Source organism: Clavelina lepadiformis, chromosome 5, assembly GCF_947623445.1.
Source record: "Clavelina lepadiformis chromosome 5, kaClaLepa1.1, whole genome shotgun sequence".
Lineage (NCBI taxonomy): Eukaryota > Metazoa > Chordata > Ascidiacea > Aplousobranchia > Clavelinidae > Clavelina > Clavelina lepadiformis.
Genome location: NC_135244.1, coordinates 13,655,436 through 13,680,293, shown reverse-complemented (window position 1 = coordinate 13,680,293; position 24,858 = coordinate 13,655,436). Strand labels below are relative to the sequence as shown.

General features: G+C 33.3%; 2 protein-coding genes across 3 annotated transcripts; one reads left to right on the top strand and one right to left on the bottom strand.

Moving 5' to 3' along the window:
• Window positions 1-919: 919 nt before the first annotated feature.
• LOC143460090 (uncharacterized) lies at window positions 920-21,600 on the top strand. Of its 2 annotated transcripts, XM_076957474.1 has the most exons (31): window positions 920-1,030; window positions 1,438-1,579; window positions 1,849-2,020; window positions 2,158-2,345; window positions 2,521-2,673; window positions 2,797-2,943; window positions 3,096-3,273; window positions 3,429-3,552; window positions 3,624-3,816; window positions 4,027-4,269; window positions 4,377-4,551; window positions 5,461-5,614; window positions 5,742-5,838; window positions 6,030-6,235; window positions 6,921-7,084; window positions 7,580-7,670; window positions 7,778-7,884; window positions 8,055-8,194; window positions 8,568-8,703; window positions 8,980-9,147; window positions 16,768-16,882; window positions 17,495-17,590; window positions 17,699-17,799; window positions 17,877-18,034; window positions 18,338-18,469; window positions 18,598-18,706; window positions 19,265-19,387; window positions 19,569-19,858; window positions 20,211-20,399; window positions 20,473-20,916; window positions 21,169-21,600. In XM_076957474.1, exons 2-30 carry the CDS (start codon window positions 1,440-1,442, stop codon window positions 20,882-20,884), a joined length of 4,701 nt encoding a protein of 1,566 aa, XP_076813589.1. In that variant the 5' UTR covers window positions 920-1,030; window positions 1,438-1,439; the 3' UTR covers window positions 20,885-20,916; window positions 21,169-21,600. The 2 variants fall into 2 exon arrangements, with proteins under 2 accessions (XP_076813589.1, XP_076813588.1); XM_076957473.1 differs by having other exon boundaries at window positions 20,473-21,600.
• On the bottom strand, window positions 12,748-15,420 carry LOC143460091 (free fatty acid receptor 4-like). The gene is made up of 6 exons (XM_076957475.1): window positions 15,171-15,420; window positions 14,491-14,662; window positions 13,726-13,927; window positions 13,467-13,647; window positions 13,164-13,282; window positions 12,748-13,058 (listed from the first exon to the last, which is right to left on the bottom strand). Exons 1-6 carry the CDS (start codon window positions 15,391-15,393, stop codon window positions 12,777-12,779), a joined length of 1,179 nt encoding a protein of 392 aa, XP_076813590.1. The 5' UTR covers window positions 15,394-15,420; the 3' UTR covers window positions 12,748-12,776.
• Window positions 21,601-24,858: the final 3,258 nt, after the last annotated feature.

The following is a 24,858-nucleotide window of genomic DNA, read 5'->3' as shown; positions in this document are numbered from 1 at the left end:
GAAGTATGTCGTGTAGGACTGTAGGCTACACACAAATACAAGATCAGGTTGAAGCAATCGCTGGTTGGTAGGTCACATGTCTTTCTACGCCAATTAAAACTCCCCTGGATCTGGCTTCCATGAAAGCAGCGTGTCATTTACTGCAAGCACAAATTGCAGACAAAACACATCGACATTTTGCCTTTTCCGGTACAGCACAAAGGGCTTATAAAACACACTAACGTTATAAAATTTGAGGATTGCACCCACAACTGCGAAAATTTAAAGAGAAAGTGTCATGTGGCATATAACTGTGCAGCGGTAAACGTAACAAGGTTACAGAAAATCGTTTTACGTGCCCGTTCAGAGGGTGATAAAAAGGGTCTTTTATTCCGAATTATGGAGAAGCTCTACCATATTTTTGAGACTATAGGCCTAAAAGTTAAAAATTACTCCAGCAAAACGATTTTATTTTAGTCTTCTCAGTAGGCCTAATAAGAAACTTCATCAGAAAACTTGATAGCGTCACAACAAAATTCTCATACCAATAACTTTGGATTTATTTCAAATTTCATTTCAAAAACTTGCTATTCTAACCAAAGTTTCTGAGCGAACTTTTAAAAACCTTCAAATCAACTTGATTGGACTAAAATATTAAAACTACTTTGATGCAGTTACTGATTAGTGATTACCACTTGGCAGCAGAAATTGAACGCTTCAGCCATCATTTTAACTTGTGATAAGATTTCTTAATAATCCATGCTTTAGTTGTTTTCACTATTAGAAAACTTTATCTAATCTCAGTTTGACAACATAACCAGAAATTCTTTGCCGTAAATCGTAAGCTTCATCCTGCTTTGTATGATAGTAAATTGACTTGACCGCACGGGAGCGCTCGTTATTTGGTATCTTAGATACAATGAAGCGTAAAAACGTGTCAGGCCAGTAGGACTACGCAACAACTCCAACAAGTTTCAACAACGTGCTAAATTTTAAAATTCCTGCCGATTTTCACAAGGCGATAGCCTTTCTCAGGCTTTATTTTGTTTAGGTAGTTCAAATTCTTGATTAGTGTTAAAAATAATCTCATAAGTTATTGGTTCTTCTTACTATTAATAATTATTACTGGCCATCTTTTAGTATTCACCTGATGAAGCAAAGTTTGTGTGGAGAAATTAAAAATGAAACTTAACTTTAGAGTGCTATCTTATATCTTGCTTTTTTATTTTACTGCATACTGATTGTATTTGGTTAAAATGGATCAGCCACCATCAACTTTGTAATTATTACTGGTTAGCTTACCTAGCATTTTACCTTCTTGATGTGTGAATAGCTATAAGTTACTTTGTTTTCTCTGAACTTGTTTTGATCGTTTTCATATTTGCGAAAATCTTCATTTTAGTGGATCTTTGAATATTTTCTTATGTAATTTAACATCACACTTATACATACTATCAGAAATGGAGTCGTTTATAGAGGAAGAACATACTTTTCAAAATTGCAAGAGTTTCACCTTTGGATTTCAATTGCAAAACCAATATGACCATCACAGAAAGCTTACAGATATGATTCACATAACTTATAATTCCAGATTACACAAGTAAGCAGGATATAATGAAGTAAAACTTTATACAGAAAATGTTCTTCGTATTTTTATTTAAACTACCTTGAACTTATAAAAACTTCATCACATAACTTGTTAACGATCGGGACAGTGCGATGAATATGTCTGTTTGATTAAGGGTATATAGGTCTATTTAGTGGTTAAAAATTAACTTACTTGTTGTTTTAGTTATCTTTCCACATGTAGGGATATATAAAATATTGTTTTATTTCAGTTTTACCAATCAATTTTTATTTTATTGATAGATTTATTATTTTGGACTCAAGAGGAATACTATCTTGGAGTTTTGAAAATGCAGCATTGACTACATCTAGAGAACTGAACTTCCCAAAATACCAGAATCGTTTGCTACGCACTATATTGTATTGTGATAAATATAATGTATACTTTTCTATATGCCAAGATTTTACGCTTGAGGCAAGTTTTAAAAGAATTTGGTTATATTTACATTTTTTTCAGAACGTAAATTATAATATATAATAATTTATTACATCGACTTATAAGAATAACTTATCACATTTCAATAAATCCATGCCTTATTATTGAAATTATAGGTTTTCAACAAGGACTTTAAGCGAACATGCAAAGCCGAAAACCCAAACATGCGATCTGTGTTGCATTTAGTATTTAATCCAGTGACAGATGAATTAATAACCGCTGGAATGTCAGGAACTGTTGTTTGGAAATACCAGCATCTTAAAAGTAGCAAATTCGATGAGATAAAGTCAATGGCCAACTATAGGTGTGTTTTATCATTAGTGTCAACTGTCTAGATTTTTGTATATTGTTATTGGTATATTTTGCTTTATAACAAGCATGCAATTTTTACCTCACCTTGGATATCGAGCATACCCTAAATAGCATTATAAACTTTAGTTGTTTGCAGTTTTTTATAATATATTATTAATTTTTTTCAGTTTGGTGCAGTTGGCTCAATACAAAAACATGGGTGGAAGCTGGTGTACAAAAGTTGATTTGATAGTAACTTTGCAGCAATTTTTTTATTGTTCAAATAATGATCTTTATGTGTATAATGCAGATGGAATGAAGCTTTTATTTAAAATTAACAAGTATTATCATCTTTTCTTTTTTTTGGTTTCTTTTATCATTTTTGGATTCATGAAAGAATTTATGTATTACTATAGATATTTTCTTACAATTTTGCAAAAAAATCTTTTTGTCTAATATAACAGTGCCCATTCTAGCACTCTTACTTGTACTGGATGTTGGACTGCTCAAAAATTAATCATAACAGGAGGCATGGACACTGAAGTAAAAGTTTGGGGCTCAAATGGTGCCCACATTCATACTTTTCGTGGCCATTCAAGACCAATTACATGGTGAATATATATTTGAAATTTTATTGCTTATAAAAATCACATTATTTTCAAATGGTACCTTGGAACATAGAAGTTAGCTAGACTACTGCTAACTTTATTTGCACTTATAACAACCGACTACTATCATTATTAACATTTACTTGAACACTCAGCTTGGCCCTACACCCTGACCACAATGGGATAGTGATGACATCGTCTTTAGATGGTTCCATCAAGGTATGGTCATTGCATGTAATGGAGATGCTGTTGAGTTTGAATGTGTTTTCTGATGGAATTGATTGGATGAATATTACTGATGATGGTTCGATTTGGTGTGCTACTATTAGAGAGGTAAAAGAAATAGCTTTCAATTTTTTTTTAAATTACCAAGTCGATTAAAACAAGAATATTGTGCTTGAAAGCAAAGGAATTAAAGAAACTGAGACTATCGTACAAATAAAGTTTCATTATAGTATTAATTTCTATTTAGCAATTATGTTTTCCAGATTATGGTGTATAAATTTCATTCTCTTGCCACATTTTGGGGACATGCCCAATGTAAAATACGATCACTATACATGCTTGATGATCCAGCGAAATCAAGACGAGTTATGGCTGTAGGCAATGACAGTAAGTAAAGCCTGGAACCTGACATTGAGTGAAAAGTTACTAATTTACTGCATTTGCAATTGTTTATCCAGATTGTGTGCGCTTTTTCAGTCCATCTAACATTAGCAGTGTTGCAATGTGCACTGTTCTTCCTCCTCCAATTATATCTTTGAATACTGATACTGTGATGAAAGTAGCTTATAGTCGGCATACAAATCTAATTTATCTGTCAATCGATCCTTGTGTACTATGGGTATACACTGCAAAAACAGATCCTGCATGTCGGTAAGAGTCTTATTGTTAGAGTGGTACCACCAAATTTAGCCAGGTAATGCCTATTTCTTTTGCCAAATATTTATTATTGTCAGATCAGCAAATTTTTATGTGTATCTGTCTGTCATGTGCATCTGTCAGATCAGCCCAATTTTTATGTGTAATACTATGTTATAATGTGACATGAAAAATATTTATTTTTATGTGAACTAACTTTTATAGAATAGCAGAGTTGAATATTTTGGACTTTCTTAAGCCCAAAGTTCTGCGTGAAGTTGAAGAAAAAAGTGAATCAAAACTTCAGATAAGACATAAGTCTCTACCTTCTAAATTTATCATGCACCAAGCTATTTTCTCTTTGTCTGATTCTATTCAAGTGAGCAGTTGTTCTTCTATTGCAACTGCATATTCTGCAGCTGGATTTCAATTTTTAGGTGAAAATGGTCTCTGTTCAGCTGCTTCCAGGTATCCTACATCTGACCAAGTCTTTTCATAAGAAATGGTTATTTCTATAAATTTGTTTGTTGTAATTTGCATGTTAATTTAAATCATAAATATAGAGTAAATTTCAGACATATGCTGTTATTGGGACTTGAAGATGGGAGAATTATTTTTTCTGACCAGAAAGTTGAAATTTCAAAATTGTTTGAGCTTGCCGTCTCAAAGGATGTTATATGTGACATAAAATTCTCATCTGAAGATCAACGGATAATTACTCAATCAGGGTTTTCACATTCTGTTGTTCAGGTATACAAATTTAGGGTTTCAAAACAACTACTTTTTAGATCTCTCATATTTCTTTATATATATTCACTTTTGTAAATTTATGTTGCTTTGTCATATTTGTAACAGAACTTGATACAAAATTTTGCTGAAAAGTAGCTTTATACTAGATAATCTATTGAGTAAAAACCAGGTCAAATTTTGGTTAAAGAATATCTTTACCTGTACAGGCAATTTTTGCATGTTTAGATCATACGGTATTTTTCTTCCAAGCCTTATATTGTTATGAGTTATTAATTATTATTATATGTTCACATGTAATGCAAGATATGTTACATTAACTTTTTCTTAATACATCCTGACTAATACAAATTTTTCTACCACTTATCAGAGATGGAAAGACTCAAGTCAGGTTTTTGGAAAGACTGGACTTGTGTTTTATTCCTTAAAAGACTCGGCTTGACTTGTGTTAATGTGGAAATTTTGGTTAACTTAACTTGAGTTTGAAAACAATTTATTTCAAATCGTTGTAAAACGGGTTTTTATATTTGTGAAAGATTTTATTTAAAATTCACTACGCTATAAATTCTATTGAATGCACAAAAGTGTCAGAAATGGATAAAATTAGATTTTATGCTAATATTTATGTTATGAGTAAGGTATTCAAAACGCTGTTTATTGATCTAAAATGAAAATTAAATCGTAAATAGTGACTTTGCATGTGTTAAGACTTGGAGTTTGACTTGATTAAAGTTACTGATTCGACTTGACTTGAGAATGTAAATAAATGACTCGACTGGGCTTGGACTTGAGCTGATAGTGACTTGACTTATTTCATTACCATTAAGACTTGTTTCCATCACTGTAACCTCTTGCCAATGTATAGCATTTAAACATGCACAATATTATTCACATATGTTATCATGCTTTTAGATATGGAGTCTACCTCAGCTTAAACAAGTATATAAATTGGATTTGCCAAATCAATTTTCAACTTATTGTCTTGCCAATGAAATTTTTATAACAGGCCATACTGATGGTGTATTGACTGTTAAAGATCTTGCTTCTCAACCAACAAATGGTTTAGGTACAGAAATATTATTCTTGACTAAATATGATGAATTTACTTAAAACCTTTTTGATTTATTTTAACAATAATTATGTTTGTGTATGTTGTGTGCCAAAAGTGATGCGTTTTATTCTGTATTAAACAGAGAGTGAATTGAATAAGTTGCCTCAATCACCAGATCACAACTTGACCATTTTTTCAATTGAAGCCTGCATTCCACGAAAAATATTTTGCTCATGCAGGTATAGATATTTCTTGTGTTCAAAGTTCATTTTTGTAATCTGGTTTTTAAGTCAATGCATGTTAAATTTTGCAATCTTATCCTTTTAATTATGTGCTTATTTAGAATCATATACAACAGTAACATATTTATGACTGCATTGATTGTAAAATTTCTTTGATGTATGCTTGACTTCTTCATTATAATGATCAGTTTTGATGGCATGGTAAAGATTTGGACATTTGATAAAGTGCTTCTCTCTAAATTGTGCCTAGATGATTCACTATCTAGCTGTCTTTTTCTTAATTCTTTTGGTGATTTACTTATTGGTTGGAAACGTCATATTTTTCACATTAATTACACCCTGATCTCCTCTGAAGTTGAAATCTTTGAGGATGATTTGGAATCATTTGAACAGGGTATGCTTAAACCTACAGCATCTTCTCTATTATTGTAAAGTCATTAATTGATTTTAAGTTGCTGTAATTGGTTGCTTAGGTTACTTTAATCAAATTACGTAATCCGATATGGTCTTTGAATATATTGTTTTTCTTAAGTGGTTATTGGTTTTACAATGCTGAAGCAATGTATGACCCCATAAATACAAACAAGATGATAACTCGTTCATAAAAATTCTGAATTTTTCTTGCTTGAGAAATATGCATGGACTAAAACTCTCCATATACATACATTACTTAAGTCTTGTTAATAATTTCAAGTTTTTATTTCATCTTCTTGGACAATTAATTAATCAATTAAACATGGTTTTTTTACAAACTATGATGAGAGAAATCGAAATTCATGTCAATAATTAGACAATGTTAAATGCAGTTGCATGAATATAATATACACTGTTTTGTGCTTTTTCTTTTGTTGGAGTTTGTTATAAGTATTAAGTTAACTATTCATACTCAACAAATCTCTTTTAAATCAGAATATTGATGTAACATCTTTATGGTTATAAAAGAATGAAAGATTTTTATAAATACTGTTTAACAATTTATTATTTAAGACAATAAACTGATTTAGGTGTTTGTTACTCACAACCTTTTAAGTACACATCATTGCTTGTATATGATAAATTACAGAAATATTCTTTAATAGAATCCCAGGTTTACGAGGATCCAGCAATTCAATCTGATGCTGTTTATTTTAGAAGAGATACTGAGCCAATAAATATGCAAAAATATCTTGCACCCTATAGTTTCTTTGTTCATGGTAGTTCAGAGTATGCTGAAATAGACGAAGAGAAACCCAACGATGATCTGGTATTTATTTTAATATACAATCAGACCTCTTTAATCCGGGCCCCAAAAAACGGAACTCCGACTAAAATCTTGAAACCTTGCTGTCGGACTCCGACATGGCAATTTAAAAACAAATACGCCAAATTCCTAATAATTTGCTAGTCTGGAATGCAACAAGTACGACATGTTTGTGCAGTACAATTTCTTTCTTTATGTTGCTATCAATTTCTTTAAACCTGCACTTTAATCTGTTCCCATTTTTGTTTCGATTAAAGTCAGTTCTACTTTAAACTTTTGCTCCAAGCGCTCTATAAAAAGTTTCATTGTAGTATTGTTACAAATTCCATAATTCGGATACCTCGCTAAGCCATCATCTTTTCGATGAAACAAAGTAGCTCGAATTAACAATGTCTGGCTTTTCTACTGTATACTACATGTTAAAAACTAAATTTATTTTTGGGATTTTTATTGAAATGTTGCTTTGTTTTTGCATTTTAAAGTATTAATTTATTACAGGAGTCAACTGAAAAAAGTGATATTTCAATTCATGCACCTACTGAGACATATTTTTCCTCTGCTTCTTCCATTCATTCGGTGGATGTGGAATGTAAGCTATGCAATTTAGCATAATAATCATGCTGCTTATAAAAATAAGGTTGTAGTGGTTGTTTTCCAATGTTCCATATCCAATTATAAATATTTTTTGTTGTTAAGTTTTTCCGAGTTTTGGGGAGTCACCAGGACCATCCCCACCATCAAGCACTCAAAGTGAATCTGAGTTGGGGTTTGAAGAGCTTGCAAATGGCAGAGAAAATTACCTGGTATCGCTTGTATTGACATTCACAAAAAATCTTTCTGCTTTCTTTACTGCTGGCTAAATTGGGCAAACGTTTTCATACATTATGGATAAACTCTATTGTTACCTAAAATTTCTCTATCATGGAGTCTAAACACTTTGGTGGATTTTTAATGTTACTTTTACATGAGCTAGGAAGAAACTTCAAAACCTGATGATAAGCAACAGCTAAGAACTACATTATGTGCAGCGGTTGCAATAGCTAAAATGAAAGGAAAAGCTACAATCATGACTGAGACCAAAAACGATGATGATGAAATACCTGCGACACAAGAGTTAGTCATATATTCTGATAAGTTAAACTATTCAATTTTTCCGTCCATCGGTTTGTAACTACATATTTTGTAGTACAATCTATAAAGTACTGTTACGCCTATTGCACAGTCTTTATTGGCTTTTCCTTTTTTGATCTAAAACTATCACTAATCATCAGCAATTTTCATGTAAGCTTGGCCTTATTACTGCTTGATTAGCGGACACTGTGTTCTAATTCTTTAAATGATAACGATCTATCTACTATCTATGTCTGTTGTTTGACTTCTGATTTTCCAATTTTATGATTTGTTCCATTAACTAACACATAAATTGAAAACATTTGGTATAAGGATTAATTTATGAAAGATGAAGAAGAGTGATTCCTGCATTTAGGTTGTCAGTGGAAAATGGCGTGTTACAAGTTAAAACAACACAAACAAAAAACATTGTGGCAAAATCGTCTGAAAAACTTGAGAGTCCACATGAGAATGCCCCCGATATACCACATAAAGTTAAAGTTCCAAGAAAGGTAGTTTTTAAAACACTAAGAAAAATCTTAATTATTAGTCAAAGCTATTTAAAAAGCAATTTTAGGCTCAAAATAACAGTTTATATTATTTTTTCCTCCGTTCTGTACTAGTTAAGTTAATATTGTCTCACTTTTTTCTAAGCCTTTCTACTGTTTTAGCTTCTGGTAACATATAGGTTATCTGTATTAAAGTTTCCAACATAAAGTACGGAAATGATTTTCAACTATTTTTCTATTTCATAGTGTTTAAAACAATTGTAATGTTCTATAATGCAGGAAATAGCTAAAAAGGTCAGAAAAGAATCTGTTAGAAACTTGGTTCGCAAAAGCATTGCACCTGAATCAGGTACTGTGCGCATAGAAGTCTCCAACACATTAAACAAAGAAGTCTCAGTACCTGAAGAATCCTCTACTTCAGCCAAGTCTAAATTAGTTACATTGATGGTATGCAGCTTATCCTTCTAGAATCTAGAGTATATATTGAATAAATTTTCTAACTTTATGTTTTAGTTAACTAACCGTGATTTTACATAAAGGAAAAACAAGAAAAAAATCAACTGCAAAATTTTAGACATAAGGCAGGGAATTTTTAGCACAATGAAGGATATTACAAATGTTTTGTTAATTTTGGGATTATAGGTTTTAGAAGTTTGCAGCCAATTTCGGATGTTGTACAATGTTATGATAAAAATCATTACAAAAATAGAAAAAAAGGAACACAAACTAGGGAACAAATGCTGAAGTGCTTTGTTTAAGTTGCGAATATACATGGTTGAGGCAAAGAGTAATGCAATTTTTGTCACAGGAGTCACATTTTCATAATTATGTTTGAAACTTCACTAAATGATTACGCTCATTTAATAACTTGAGTCAGTTTTTCAGTTTCATTGTAATTTTTGGTGATTGACACCATGTTACCACCACCATGAACCATTAATTTCTATACTGTTCCAGGCTCTTGATATTCTTTTCTGTTAATTAATGTTGATTAACTTGCTTTATAATACTGTTTCGTGTTTGATACGTTCTTTCATTTTTTTCTTCTATTCATTGATTTTTGAATTTTTTTTTCCTTTTCTACCAGTTGGTTGATCTATTTTTGCAAAGGTGTTGCGTGAAAGACACACAACCTAACCCAAACTCAGACGACTAGTTTTTCTCTGAAGTCTACTCCGTTGAACGGCAAGGACAACCAAAAATTGTGTTTTTTTAGGTATAATTATGGGTATATCAACGTCTAGCTGAGCTTAATTTATATTGGCAGCTTTAGACTACTGCAATGTGTAGCATCCCACCATCTAGAAATTCAGAAATAGGAAATGAAAGCTTAAAAGACATACCACGGAAACCAATGACAATATCTTTTAAACACTCAACCAATTCAACAATTTTATGATCTCTACCATGGCTAACTTTGAGCTCTGAAACCAACTCGTCAACAATTCTGTATCTATTACCTCTGATTAAAGTGTCTGGTTTTGTTAACAAGGTTAACAGAAGTTGATGTGTTGATAGCGCAGAGCATGCCTCTTAATCAGCGTTGTTTCCCAATATTGAGGAATGTTTCTGAATTTTTATCAGACAATGGGCCGTAATTGTAGAGGATGCAATACGCAGAAGCTGCTTGAGATGGTTGTCAGTCAATCGATTACGATATTCGCTTTTGATTCAGGCCATTTTGCTGAGACGTGCTTCACGTACCTAAGTTGAACCAAATACAGAAATATTCATCAGGGCATTGGCAATCAGGTTGGGATATTTTCCTTCTGGAATTGGATTCTAAAAGTCAAGCAAGTGTGTACTATGAAATATTTGTTCCAGCTTGACATCTGATTGCACATCTATCAGCTTCAAATGAAGAATATCAAAAGTCGTGGTAATGTCTACTGCCGTAGGTGTTGCAAAAATCTTCATTAGAGGCAAGAAAGAATTCATTCCTTCAAGGCGACGCTTGAATTCATCAATTAAATTGCTAATGTGCATGATATACGTTTCTAATGATCTTTTGACCTGATGGTTTGAAAGTGTTGGAAAATGAGTTGTGACACCACTCAAAAACTGTGTCTTCCAAGACAAAGCTTTTTAATAAAAGCAGAAACTGTGCTAAATAAATCGTGATAGAGTTTGTTTTTTCCTTGTAACGCTCGATTGAGAGATGAAAAGTGTGTGGTGATATGAACCATGAATCCCAAATCAGCAACCCATTCTTCGTGGTCCAGCTGAGGCGTTTCTTTTTTTCATTCGGAAAACGTCTTAATTTCTGGAAGAAGGTCATAGAATCTTTTGAGACATGTAGTGCAACTTAACCATCGAACTGCATCGAACCACCATACTGCAGTGAACATGACCAGGTCACCATAATCGGCAGCAATACCAGTGGGAAATTTCTTGAATTTACGATGGTTGAGTGCCTTTGCTCGAATCCATCTTACTGTAGCTGTTACTACTTCTGTCACATTAGACAGGTTCAAGGACATAGCAACAAGACTTTTCTGGTGAAAAATGCAATGATGCCATCTAACAGGCAAAAGATTATCCTCATTACGACAGTTGGTACAAATCTTTCAATAGTTCCAAGCATGGAGTCCGTTGCAACTGCAAACATCTTTGATGGGTCTAAATTTGCTTCTACAAGAATAGCTTGCAATTCACAGAATATATCTGTTCCTTTTGTTGTTCCATGAATAGAACGTAAAGTGAGGTATTCCTCGTAAATCTTAAATTCTGTTGTGACTCCCCTGACAAACACAGTTAATTGTTCTGTGTCGGTCAAATCTTTTTTAGTGTTAAGTGCAACCGAGTAGTAAACAAAATTTCTCGACTTATCAAGAAATTATTCATGTTGGTCGTTAGATATGTATTCAACTCAACGAGTCACGGTATCATTGCTAAGCTGTAATTTTTTAGCTTTAAGTTGAATGTTTGTAGAACATCATTCTTCAGCAAATATAACAACAGCTTGTTTCATAATTTCTCCTTCTTCAGACTGGTTACCGCTCTTGAACATATTTGTTTGCTTGGTACATGCTGATTTGAGAGATTCTAATTTTCTGTTTTTTGATTCTCCTTTGTAACAATCATATTGTGCAGCATGAATTTCGTAGTGCCTCTCAAGATTGAATGATTTCACACAAATTTTAACCGCAGGACAAAGAAGGCAATGTGCTTTTTATCTGTTTAAATTTGGAAATATTTCTCTTCCGATTCATTCTGAAAAGTGCTATTTTCTTGCTAAAGAATGCGATCTTTCTTTGAAAGTTTTTTTGACATTGCAGTATGTTATAGGCTACTAAACTGAACAGTAAGTTAACCGTAAACGATAGTATAGCCGTTGGACACCGAGTCCTATTGCATTAATTTGTTCTGATGTCATGGAGGGTTAGTATGTTGACTAGAGCGTTTCATTGGTTACTGTATTACATCATGTGTATGAATTGCAGACATATTAATTATTAGCTGTTTAACAGTAAAACAAGTAAGTTTAAATTTCATCAAGATTCAAGATGAAAATAATTTCAGTATAATGGAATATGAAGTCATTTACAAATAGCAATGATTTATTTTTCAAATTCTATAGGGAGTCGCAACAAAAGATAGTTGAGAGCTGCAGTTGAGAACCACTGCAATAAGCTCATATCAAAACATTGCTATAGCCTAGGGTTTTCTCTTTGTACACACTATGTAGCACTATGCAGTTTTTTGTGACTGTTAACAGTAGATGGATTTTTGCAACAAGGAGTTGTTCACTTACTGCTATTTGCTTCAGATAAACTTTTAAACAATTGCTCCTATAAAACTAGCTCAGCTAAACAAATACCTGCAAATACAGCAACATGTGAAAAATCGCAATTCAGCACTTAAATCTTAAATATAATGAGTTTAATGTTTATATCAAATTTTAACAATAAATATCAAAAATTGTGCCTTCTGTCACAATAATTACATTAATTTTTCACTCGTCTTCTTATTGTCACCATTGTCAATAATATGGATGTATGACATGAAGTACTTCTTATGATATTAGCAGTTATGCAATATAAAACAGTCTTTTGTATCGGTGACACCAGCTAATGCTATAAATCAGGTGGTGTCACTACAACTTTCACTGAGGCTCCCATTATGGTAGATATGCGGTTAATTTTGTGCTGTTTACTTTTGGTTTTCATAGTGTGAGTTAGCGGAAAAATTTTTTTTGTGTTCAATTTAATTGCAAACCATTCCTTTAATCTTCTTACTTCCTGTTTAGCAGCTTTGTTAAACTTTTTGTTCATCAGTCCATATACAAGTGGGTTGATTACAGTGTTTGCCATCGTCATTAGGAAGATCCAAAAAAATGTTGTTGATGTCATGATATTCTGCAAAGTTATTAAATCATTTTATGTTGATTTGATTTCTGTATACCTCAATGTTTTTACAGCTTATGGTAAGTGCCATGTAGGGAATTTTCTAGTTGCTTTTACATCTGTGGCTTGTATGATAGTGAGCACTGCAAATATTGGAGTCCACATCAAGATAAATAGCACTGTCATAACCACAGATACTTGAATAACTCGCAGCTGCACTTTTGCAAATCTTTTTCCTGAAACATACTGTATTGTATTCACAACTTTTAGTTGTATGTTAACTTCAATTATTGTTACACATCAGTGTCAAAATTATATTTATTCAAAAGATTTCGAAATTTTACACCAACTCAGCATATTTTTGCACTGTCAACTAACTTATTAACATGTTTACTTTTCTTGACATAGTAGTTACAACACCTGCAGGTGATTTAAATCTTCTTGTATGAACCTTATTTCCAACCCTTTTGATCATATTCACCATTTTTAATGAGTTGAGTGCAACTGCTGTCAGTGGAAGCAAATAAGCACCCAAGATTGTCAAAGCAAACCATCCTGCTGAAGCAGCATACGTAGGCCAACTGACAGTGCATATTTTAATCTGTACTCAAACGAAAACAATGATAATAAACTCTGCAAACTTTGAATTTTTTAATATGAGATTGACAACTCCACTTACCTTATTTTCATAATTTGAGTAGTTCCTTAGGTTAGTGCAGTTTGTATCAACAACATCATAAACGTTGAAATACAACAGCATAGGAATATAAAATATGGAACAAATTGTGATAACAAATATGATAGATAGTACTGTCTTTGTTTTATGGTGCATCTCAAATTTTTTCTTGCTGTGCCTCATAAAGTCCATTATGTATGTGTACCTATTAAAAACAGATTTATCTGTTACTTGTGTTATCTTGCTTAAATTTGGTACTGTTAGAACAATTGAACAGGAGCAACCATCGTTAATTTTTTGTTCAATGGGCATTTCAATGACACTGCAGTGGTATCAAGTATAAAAATGGAGCATGATACAAATAAAAAATAGATTTTTTTCATTAAAACCCCTTTTTAACTTTGGAAATGATGTTGTTACCCAATAAGATCCTTTTACCTTAAATTTAAATCAATATAGTAGCTTAGCTTTTAATCTTCTTCAGTATTGGCCACTTACTAGTCGAAACCTTTGCAGGTTTTACCGTACTAATTAATTACACCATATTAGTGACACAATTGCATGTTGTAAGTAACAATTCATAAGTAATAATTCATAAGTAACGATTAATTCATAAGTAACAATTCAATAAGTCTCAATTCATGTACCTGGCTACATAAGTTGTTATTTGGTTGCCAGTTTACACAGCATGGCATATATACTTTGTTATGTTGCTGATAATAATGAATAACCAAAGATGATGAAAATTTTTTAAGCCAATGAGCAAACCTGTCATAACTTTCCAATGCAAGTAAACAAGTAGATAGTGATCCAGCTATGGAGAAAAGGTATATTGACAGTTTGCATAAGAGTGAACCCATATTCCATGTCTCTGCTTTGCGGCTAACTGCTAAGATTGGTGAAATGCACACGAATCCAGTGTATTCCAACGACAAAGCAGCTAAAAAAAGCCATTAACAAAATTAAGCTTGTAAATATCAATAATAAATCCTTGTTTTAATACCAACTTAAAATTACATGTCTTTTGAGATACAGATTAAGAAATTATTACTATCTTCCTGATTGTAAAGTATTTAGCATATTTATTTGTGTTAGTTATATCTGTTTGACTGTTTTCAAACAGTTCGTTTTTAAAACTATTACCATCGGAATGTAATGAAGTTTTTAGGATATGTTGGAAATGGTTAAAATATAATCAGTTGAATTATGGGCCTGGTCCAGATCACTATCTGGATTCAGGAAGTTTTTTTTTGAACAACTCATTATCATTTGAAAATAAGGTTATTTTAACATTTTTGCAAGTAATACCCTTTCAACGTTGAATTGTTACAAACAGAGTGTGAGAAAACAATTCTATACTTTTGTAATCAGTATAATATTTACATAAAGGTCATTATGAAGAGCTGCCTTGGCCGACGTCTACACTTTCTGAGTGCTTTTCTATTTACCTATGTAATGATGTCTTGTGGCATTTCGTAGGCTTTTGCTTGCTAATGTAATAAACAAAATACTTGAATTGACCAGTATTGCTGAAATGAAAATCACATACAACAAAGCAATTTCTACAGATTCTTCTATTTCACTTAATTTCTCCAATGCCATAAACCATGTAAAAACGGAAACATTTTTCTTCCCATTCCAGATCTTGACATATGAACACTCAGATGCCATTATGACTTTTAATGGATAGTTTGGGCACTGTTCAAGTCTTATTAGGGTAGCAGGATATTGATCCTACTGTTTTCATTGATGAAATGAAAGGTCGAGTGTTTGTGCCCTGATTGGGCTTATTTGTTTAATGAGGTCCATGCTATTGTAAATATGTCCATCTTCTAGGCATATGACAGATGGATGATATTAAGGAAATATTAGCTTAAATTCCCATGGAGATTTGAATGTGTGTATATATATTATCTTCTTTGCTCATCATGAATTGTTTACCTAATCAATAAGGACATATGGAACCCACAATTATCATGTGTTTGATACCAGCTTTCTTGAAAGTATGATATATTCATGCAACATAATAATATGGAATCAATAGAAAGTATTTTATAAGTGAGGCCACAAAAACGTGTCACTTTTACTGGTGTTCAGTTAAAGTTTTTAGACTTACTATTTACCATAATAATATCTACGCCTTAAATGTGTCTCGTTTGCTGGTTTCATAGGCTTCATTATTATTGTGCAATTGATCTCGTTTTGATTACAGTCTCTTTAAATTCACGCATTTCAGTTTTCACATTGTAAATGTTTATGTTAAACAATACGCAGTTGTGTCATCATAGGTATTTTAAGTATCATTCACTTTTAAATACAATATCATGTTTATACTAAGCATTTGGTTTTTTTGTGCTGAATAAACAACATGTTGTTTCTTTAACATCTTTGAAAAGAAATACTGATAGACTTTACTTTTGAAGAGTCACTGAAGTAGCTGCTCTGGTTTAAGAATAAAGCAAAGCACTTTGAAGTACCATACAATTGAAATTTTTACCACCATTGTAAAAGTGTGTTTGCTAGAATAACGACCTAGAAGATTGTTCTAGTACTTCATGGTAACAATGCGAAGTTAATCTTTAAACTATGAGAGTAAATCTAGATAACCCCCCAAAGTTTGCCCAGGAGTATAAATGTAAAATCTTTGGAAATATTAAATCAGATAGCATTTTTCAGCGGTTTGCTCACCTTCCAGTTCCTTCAAATTTGCCAGAGTTACGGGTGACTTGATTAGTTATTTCGCTAGACATAGCAGGTTTTCTTGTAATTTAACATTAATTTACTTTCATAGACCTGGAAGGTTATTTTTGAAAGTATTGTTTGATGATTGCAATGTCTTAAACTCTTCTTGCCAAATTTTACATATTTCAAATATTGTTTTATTTATTCCTAAATCTATGTGTTATCTTAGACATTTTGAGGGTAACAAACAATGCTTTATGTGTGTATACAAAGTTTGTAGAAAGTTATTAAAGCCGCAAACATTGGTATTACAGTGGTTCTATTTTTAGCTTAGTTAAAAGAAATTTATTTTGACGTTCACAGGGCACTAGAGCTCCTTTTGGGAAGAGTGTATCTATTCCTAGCAAAGAACCTCAGAAGAAATTTCCATTTACTGCAATAAGAAGACCTTTCAAGGAACCTTTGCAAAAATCTAAAGGTTGGTTTATATTTTTACCGAAAAAATGATGTCAGTTTGTTAAGTTGCAAAGACTGAATAGATTAATATTTTAAAAAACTTATAATTTATCATAGCTAGTATTAGTCATTCATTTTCCACATAAAGTACAATGTAAAAGTGTTTTAACTGGACTCTGTGATTTCCTTTCTATCATTTTGTAACTTAGTGTCACAATGATTGTCAGAAGTTCTTGATACCAAATGTATTTTAGATACGCCTCAGTAATTAAAAAAGAAACAATAGCATTGTGCTTACTATTGTGTTATATTGATACTTTGTAACCATTTGTTAAGTGAATGTATCAAATTTTTTGAGTTGTATGGAAGATGCTTTTTCATTTTGTGCTTATGGCAATTTTTCGGCTACCACTTTATTGATGAAACAAATGACAAACAGTTTCTTAAAAGGTTTCAAACAGGCCCAAAGCATGTATATGTTTAAAATGTAAACATTTGTTTCAACTACGTTTTGTTATTCAGTTATTGTTTTAAGTGTTGTATATGGGATTTGGGAAGGAGCTTTGTTACATTACAAAGGTATTTAAAAAACCTGTAGCATGTTACAAATGTTGCAGTGTACTGTTTTCCACAGCAAGTGGAAAACACAAGCACAGTGCACCAAAGTCCAGACCTTCTAGAAGAAAGTTTATAAAAGAAAGGAAAAGTGTACCAAGTGTTCTATGTTCAGGTCAGTAATGAGATATTTTCTTATTTTTGGATATAGTTAAAATAAGTAAGTTTAATATTAGCTGCCAAATCAGTATTGAATTGTATTGTTGTTTGCACTCGCTCCCAGATATTGTAGTGAAAGCAAATGAATCGTGCACCAGATATGTAGAGAAGCAACAAGAAGCAAAAACCTATTTCAAAAAAGACACAATATCAGGACTTGAAAATGTAAAGTACTTTTTCAATGAAATACTATGTTTTGTCTCTTTCATTTTGTAAAAAACGATTTCTTGAACTTCTAATAGCCCAGTATCAGTGTCAATGGAAGCATACAGCCAGTTACCCAAGTGTGTATGTCTTATAAGGATGCTGGTTTAGCTAAGCCAACAACTTCATATGAAGAAGTAAATACTAACACTAAACCAAATATTGAAGATTTTGTGAAAGGAAGTACAGAAGCTGTGTAAGCACAAGAAATATGTATACAGTAGTGGCTTGATAATTTAGTTTTGCTGAACCAAAAAAATTTGATAACACAAAGTATTTTCAACTGATTCCTATGAAATAACTATTTAGCAAAACTAATTACATTAAGTAAAAAAACTTGAATAAATTTTTTCATTGATCCGTTCAACTTCGAGTTAACAAGCTTCCACTATAAATCATTTCTTTATACATACAGTAAATCTTTTTGTAGAGTTTACGCCTTGCACTCTTTGTATGAAAGTTTATGAAACATCCACCACTTTTTGTTGATTTGTTGCAGGAAACCAGAGGTCAATCATACAAAGCCTGACGACAAAAAAGGGGAAGACGAGAATAAATCAATAAAGTTTGTTGCAGAATTCGCAGCAAAACTGCTCAATAAACAAAAATCACATTCAGCAACAAATATGAAGTAATAAACTTGTTGTAATACATTCTGTGGTTAAGGTTACCGTACAAAGTTTACTGTTTATTTGATAACTTTGTGTGCTGTGGCAATGCAGGTGCTTTTAGCTAGTCATTTTTTGTTATCTGTTGCAGTAACGAAGACGTGTATGACTATGACGAAAACAAGATGCCGGATTTGTTCGACTTTGACTTTCAAGCAATCTACAAAAATGATGGTTTGCAGTTTGATGAAAAGTGGCAGGTAGCTTTTTTTACCAGAATCTTTGTTAATTTTAGTTAACGGTACAACACTGTGATTTTATCTTTTGTGACGAAATAGGAACTCATGTCAGTTGGAATGATATTTTGCTGCTTCACCCTCTGGTGCATTAAAACAAAACAAAATTGAAAGAATTTCTTATGCTAAAACTCAGAGCTACTTTACTTGAGTGAAATACTTGTTTCGAGTACTATTTTTGTGGTACTCAATAGTACTCGAGTACTAGTTTCCCTGTACTTGGATGTACTTAATTGTTTTAGAAATACTTGAAGTGGTGGTACTAGTTTATGAATTTTTAGAGTTAATTTGCTATGCACATAAATCTTTCTTAAACTATTCCGTAATAACTATATTACAACAAAGTGCTCCAGTACCCTGTATGGCTATACTGTGTACTTGGTACTTGCCACCTGTCATGGTACTTGTACTCAAATGTTTTTTTAATTAAGTATTTATACTCAAGTACTAAAATTAGCACTTGTATAAAGCTCTGCAAGAAATATCTGAAAATAAAGTACAGTATCTTGAATTTTGCTGCAGGAAAGAATGCTCGATCGTTATTTGCTCTTGAAGCTTCAAAGGGATCAAAGGAGAGTTGCTTCTGCAAATAAACGTGACAAGTTAATCAGAGAACGCCAATACAAAATCTTCTCACACAATCCGGTATTAACTTACGATGCAGTTTATTTTTCTAATGTAAATCGTTGATTAAGTTTTGTTGAACTAAATTGAGCATATTGAAGAATTGATAATGACTGCAGCATCGGCCGAGATATCAACGTAATAAATATGTTTTTATTTCTTTTGTTGTTGTGTACGATTCTTAACTCCCAAAACTCTCTAGGAATTAGCGTATCACGATGCCTACGCGTGGTATGAGGATCACAACAGGTGGGCAGACTACATACTCAAATCTCCACTTCTCACTGGCAACTACGATTCAGAATATGACGTCAAGTCAAGAAAGGCGTTGAAGTCGCCTTTTTCTGTTCTGCCAAGCAGTAGAGTTGACACTGAACCTCCTTGTGCCCGACCACCCAGTGCCATTGAAAGTTCTCACAGAGGTTTGTCTAGACAAGAAAGTCGACCTACAGGCGAAGATGCATCGGGCGCCCCGTTTTCAAGCCAATACAGGTGAATATTTTCACGTGGTTAATGCAGAAGTTACTTATCAACATTTCTAAAGGGCGTCCAGCGTCCATTGGCACATCTGGTTGTATTGATGTTAATGTATTATTTGCCACCGATTGTTGAGTGACTAAAAATAATTGATCCTGAAAATTCCGTTACAAGTGGCAAGTTTAGTCATGACCCATGGGTGCCATATATCATTACAGTCTTACAGATGTTTTTTTATTCTAGATGCTAAGTGATTTTCAAGAAATTTTGCTCACGTTACTTCACAGATATGCCTGGCCCTCAAAAATGTTCAAAGTTCTTTTGCCCTCAAAGAATTGACGTTTAAAGACTCATTTCTGAATCGTAGGTTTTGCATTCGACAATCGTCAAATGGATCAGCTACCAGGAAAAACGAAACAAGCCATTGTCAACCAACTACTTCGAAAGCGTCCGCAGTCTCCAACAAACCTGCTTTAAGCTCCTCTTCATCAAAATCTTCGCAACCGCTTATTCTTGAAAGACCCCGATCCAGTACGTCTATTCCTGGAAAAACGAGGTAAAATATTGCCTTTTACTTTCACGATTACGGGTTATTCTATATTGTTTAGCAATGACTTTAAATTGTTTAGGTACGTGTTGGTTAAAACTGAATCTCGTTCTTCACTGAAAAAGCGGACTCCTACTCCAAACAGAATGGAAGATAATTTAATGAGGAAGCGTTTTCCAACGCAACATCAAACCTTAATGCGATCCCTCCACAAGTCTGAGCTGAAAGATGGCTTTGGTGAAGATCCAAAAGATCCGTCATCTCCAAGAAAATCTTGTAATCACAGCTCCTCCGCTGATTTAGTCTCCAGACAACCATCTTGGAGTCGGATGAGCCCTGAAATTTCGACTAGATTGTCAAGTGCTAAAGACAGAGCACCTGGAACTCTAAAGAGCATGCCTTCTCTTCCAGTTGTTGAGGTTTTAGACAACTCACCTATCTCTGTCTTACATCGCAAAAGTTCGAGTTATGTTCCCACCTCATTTAAAGTTTGATTTCGTTTGCGAAAAGACAATGCTAATGAAAGGTATGACTATAAATTGAACTGTTCGATTTTTGTAATAGTTGTTTTTTAATAACATCGCTATTGTTATACTGATGTTATCTTGCAGTTTTGTTTCTATTTTAAATAAAAGTTGTGCATTTCGTAGACTGACATCTGTAGCGTATATTTCATGGTGTTTGGTCATCTTTTACTTGTTAGGTCGTTAATTTTTTAGTTGTTGTTTTGCTCCAGGTTACGTTTACATGCGGTGGCAATATCATTTGTTTTATATAGATAGTGACATGTGGAGTTATGAATTTAACAATGGTGAGACAGTGATGGGATCTGGAACAGATCAGTGACGAATGTTTAGCGGGTTACGTTATACCAACATAGTGTTTCGCCTAATGAAGAACGCTTAACGTTGTTGTAGCTGTTCTATGCTAATCTTGCACTCCATTCCGTATGATACTGTTGTTGTTATTGCAGTGTGTTAGGTTTGTTCTTTCGAATTATTTGATATTTACCTACTTCACACTCGTCTTTTTTGTATAATTAATTATAACATAGTCGGTAAGTTTTCAGAAGTTTTTATGTGGATGTATGCTTTATTTTTTTGAAGCGAAGTTTTTGGAATCTTTAAAAGTTGTGTGATGTAGTTTGATGCAGCAAGTACCGAAAAAATCGAATTTGACGTCATTTATCACAGCTATTCCAAAAGATTAATAGTGATGCTACAGCAACTAACTCTGCGCTGGCGAAGTCTTTCTAAATTCTTTGCCGGTATTGTTTTAAGTTAGAGATAAGTGGCACACGTGTCTTCATCAATTCATTTAAAATATTAGCAACTGTTATCAAAACTAATCATTACGTTTAGTTATGACAACAGACGTATCTCACATACAGGATGTGCTTCTCTTGATTTCGTATGACGGAAGCCTATTTTCGGCAACTATAGAGGTCTGAAGACTCGGAGTAGCCGACAGAGTAGTTTTATTACGGCTATACAAGTATTAAGATCTTGCAGACCGTAGGCAGATACCTGTGTCAAAGCAACAACGCTCAAATTTTCAATCGTTATACTCAATTAAACAGAAAAATTAGCCTATACGCAGTTCTTAACCTTATATAATTGTTCTGCTTCTGGCCCATAGCTTCAGTGTTCCCTACGTCTGAGGCTCTGAGCTCACGATATTTGTGACAAAATGAGCAACTACTGGTCGGCCAAAAAGGAAAAAATTGAAGATTTTTTGTTTTCTGAAAGCGAGCCCCAACAGATGTTTAGTTCCACGGCCGCTGTACCGACAATGGATAATGACCAACGTGATCTTCTTCGAGAAAAAGGAATATATAAGTTGTATATAGTTGGAAACGGTTAGTCCCATATCTCTATAATTATATTTCTGAAAAATATGTCTCTTGCCATAACATAAAAGCAAATAGCTTACGATAAAAGGTTTCTGTATAAGTTAATTTTAATCAGTTGTATTTCGCATTTATCGACGACGTAATGAAGCCCATAGTTTGTAACGTTTTTTCCTGGTTAGCTGGAATTGGCATAGGCCTATCCTGAAAATCAGAAAAGTGATGACTGATGACACCACTGAAATATGGCGATGAGTTGTCATCTAAACCATAGTATTGTAACCAAGACACTTTATCTGACTGGAATCAAACTAAATTGAAACTTGAGTCAAGCCAAGTTAAGTTAATGCATTCAACATTCCTGACGTCACACTATATTCGTTGCGTTAAATTGTCAAATTAGTCGTGTCATAACGTCGTGGCTGTCTCCAAATTAGTCTAGTTAACAACATTTTCAGAAATTACAAGAGTAATTTAAATAAATAATTCATTTCTTTACCCAAACTTCCATTTTTGCAGTCACGATTGTCATAACGTAACTTGAGAGTCATCTGGCGTCAGCTAGGTCATTTGATCGTCTGACTCAAGTCAAGTCAAGTCATTTAAGACGTTTGACTTGAATTGAGTCAACAGTCAAGTCATGCTGAAATATGACTGTAGTCGTTAACAAACTGCACTGTGCCTTGGTTAGCAAACTTTTCCACCATGCATTTTCCAATAGGTGCGTGTTTAATTGTCAAACCGGGATCGCAATTACAATTCAGACAATCAGACACTGCAACCACTACAGTGACTACACCAACGAGTTCTTAGTAACTGCTTATAACCAACAATAATTAGGTTTTTAAGCAAGACATAACATTTTTGTATAAGCTGTAGTCAGGGCATGCTACGAAATGGAGTGGAATAGAAATTTTCCATATTCCATGTCCTGCAAATGTTTCCATTCGATACCTAAATGTATTCCATTCCATCGCAAAAATCTTCCATTCCATATTCCATACATTGTACGATATTAACACCGTCAAAAATGGAAGAAACAACAATATTAAAAATTTTAAAGTTTGTGGTGAACGTACGTGATTGTGTGAAAGAGCGTGTTCGTATCATAAACATCAGAAATATAAACACTAGCCTACATGCCTGACTAGATTGCGTTGCTAAGGGAAAAAAATGAAGAAAACATGCGATTGACAAAAAAGCCCAAAAATGACAGTGGACACATATTATCAAGTGGTATTTTTGTGCAGTTTACTTTGATGTAGGAATTCCTATCGTAGGTAAATTACAAAGACGCGGCACAATGCATAATATCAACAGTTAAATGTTATTTAAACACATACAAAATAACAATATTGTTTTACAATTCTTTGTCTGCATTTAGAAACATTACACGTAAGCTCTTGTAATGAAAACAACAACAACTTGCAATTGTATTATAGTCCTTTGGTACATATTTCACACATTCTTAAAAAACAAATGTTTCTTGGCATGTTGTCGGTAGCCAATTTTATTTATGTTTTTATTTTATTTTATTTGTTCTGTGTTAATACTTCCGATGTCTATGATGTATATACTGCTTGGGGAGTGCATGAACTTAGTTCAATTGTGTAAATGTGCATTCAAGTTTTGTATGAAAAATGTATGGAAAGTATGGAAGACTCATTCCATTGCACAAATGAAGTCTACCATTCCACTGCGTACTTTAACAATTCCATATTCCACACTGAGTTTATCACTCCATTTCACGGTATGCCCTGCCTATAGTAGCAAATCACACAATTTATCAACAAACACCAGTTCTGCATTTTTTAGGTTTGCATTTTATGTCTGATGCGATTTAGTAATACCCCTTTGCAAGGTAAAATCTTGGTCTACGTGTAAACTTCTCTGTAAGTGTTTTTTGCTCAACCTATGTAGTTGTTAGGTGCTTTTGCTCCTTTTTCTGGTATGATATAATAACCTTAATCCTCAAACTAAGGGAAGTCTTTTTAGCCGGGTGTTGATTACCTAATGTCAGCCTAATTCCATATCTTAGGCATTATCCATAGTGGAAAGTGTGGCAGCTGCATGCACGCAGAAGCTTCATCAAAGCTTACGCGGAATTGTTTTTATCTTTACTCCGCTTAATAATAAACAAACAAAAAAATTGGTCATTTGAACCCCAATTTATAATAAATAAACGACGAGTTCAGGCCTCAGTGCACGGCATCATGCCAAAATTTGCGTTTTTTTAGTCTTGGCCATTAGGCTAACCTATCAGGTGCTTTTTGGAGTGTTTTTCCACTGGTGTGTAATAAATGTACCAAAACAAGTGATGTGAGGGAAGCAACACCACTGAAATAAACCTGTGCACTACGTGCGCTAAGCTAAGTTTTTAACAACTTTCTTGTGCAAAAAGACATTTTTATCTGTTATAGCAATCAAAACTCAGCTCTTTTTACTTCATACCATGAAATTTAAGCGGCTCTCCAGTTAGTGGTAACATCCTCACATCACTGCAGACAAGTATCCCTAGGCTAATTTCAGACTGGCAGCGAGAACAAGCGTCTCACTAAATGAGCAAAATGTGTGGCATTTAAATTGGGTCTAGTAAAGGCAAACAAGGTATTATAAGTT

Coding starts and splice junctions, on each gene's coding strand:
- LOC143460091 (XM_076957475.1), bottom strand. CDS start 15,393: ATGGCATCTGAGTGTTCATATGTCAAGATCTGGAATGGGAAGAAAAAT. Junction 14,663..15,170: donor CACAAGACATCATTACATAG/GTAAATAGAAAA, acceptor GGCTTTTTTTAG/CTGCTTTGTCGTTGGAATAC. Junction 13,059..13,163: donor CTATCATACAAGCCACAGAT/GTAAAAGCAACT, acceptor ATAACTTTGCAG/AATATCATGACATCAACAAC.
- LOC143460090 (XM_076957474.1), top strand. CDS start 1,440: ATGGAGTCGTTTATAGAGGAAGAACATACTTTTCAAAATTGCAAGAGT. Junction 3,553..3,623: donor TATGGCTGTAGGCAATGACA/GTAAGTAAAGCC, acceptor TTGTTTATCCAG/ATTGTGTGCGCTTTTTCAGT. Junction 7,085..7,579: donor AGAAACCCAACGATGATCTG/GTATTTATTTTA, acceptor AATTTATTACAG/GAGTCAACTGAAAAAAGTGA.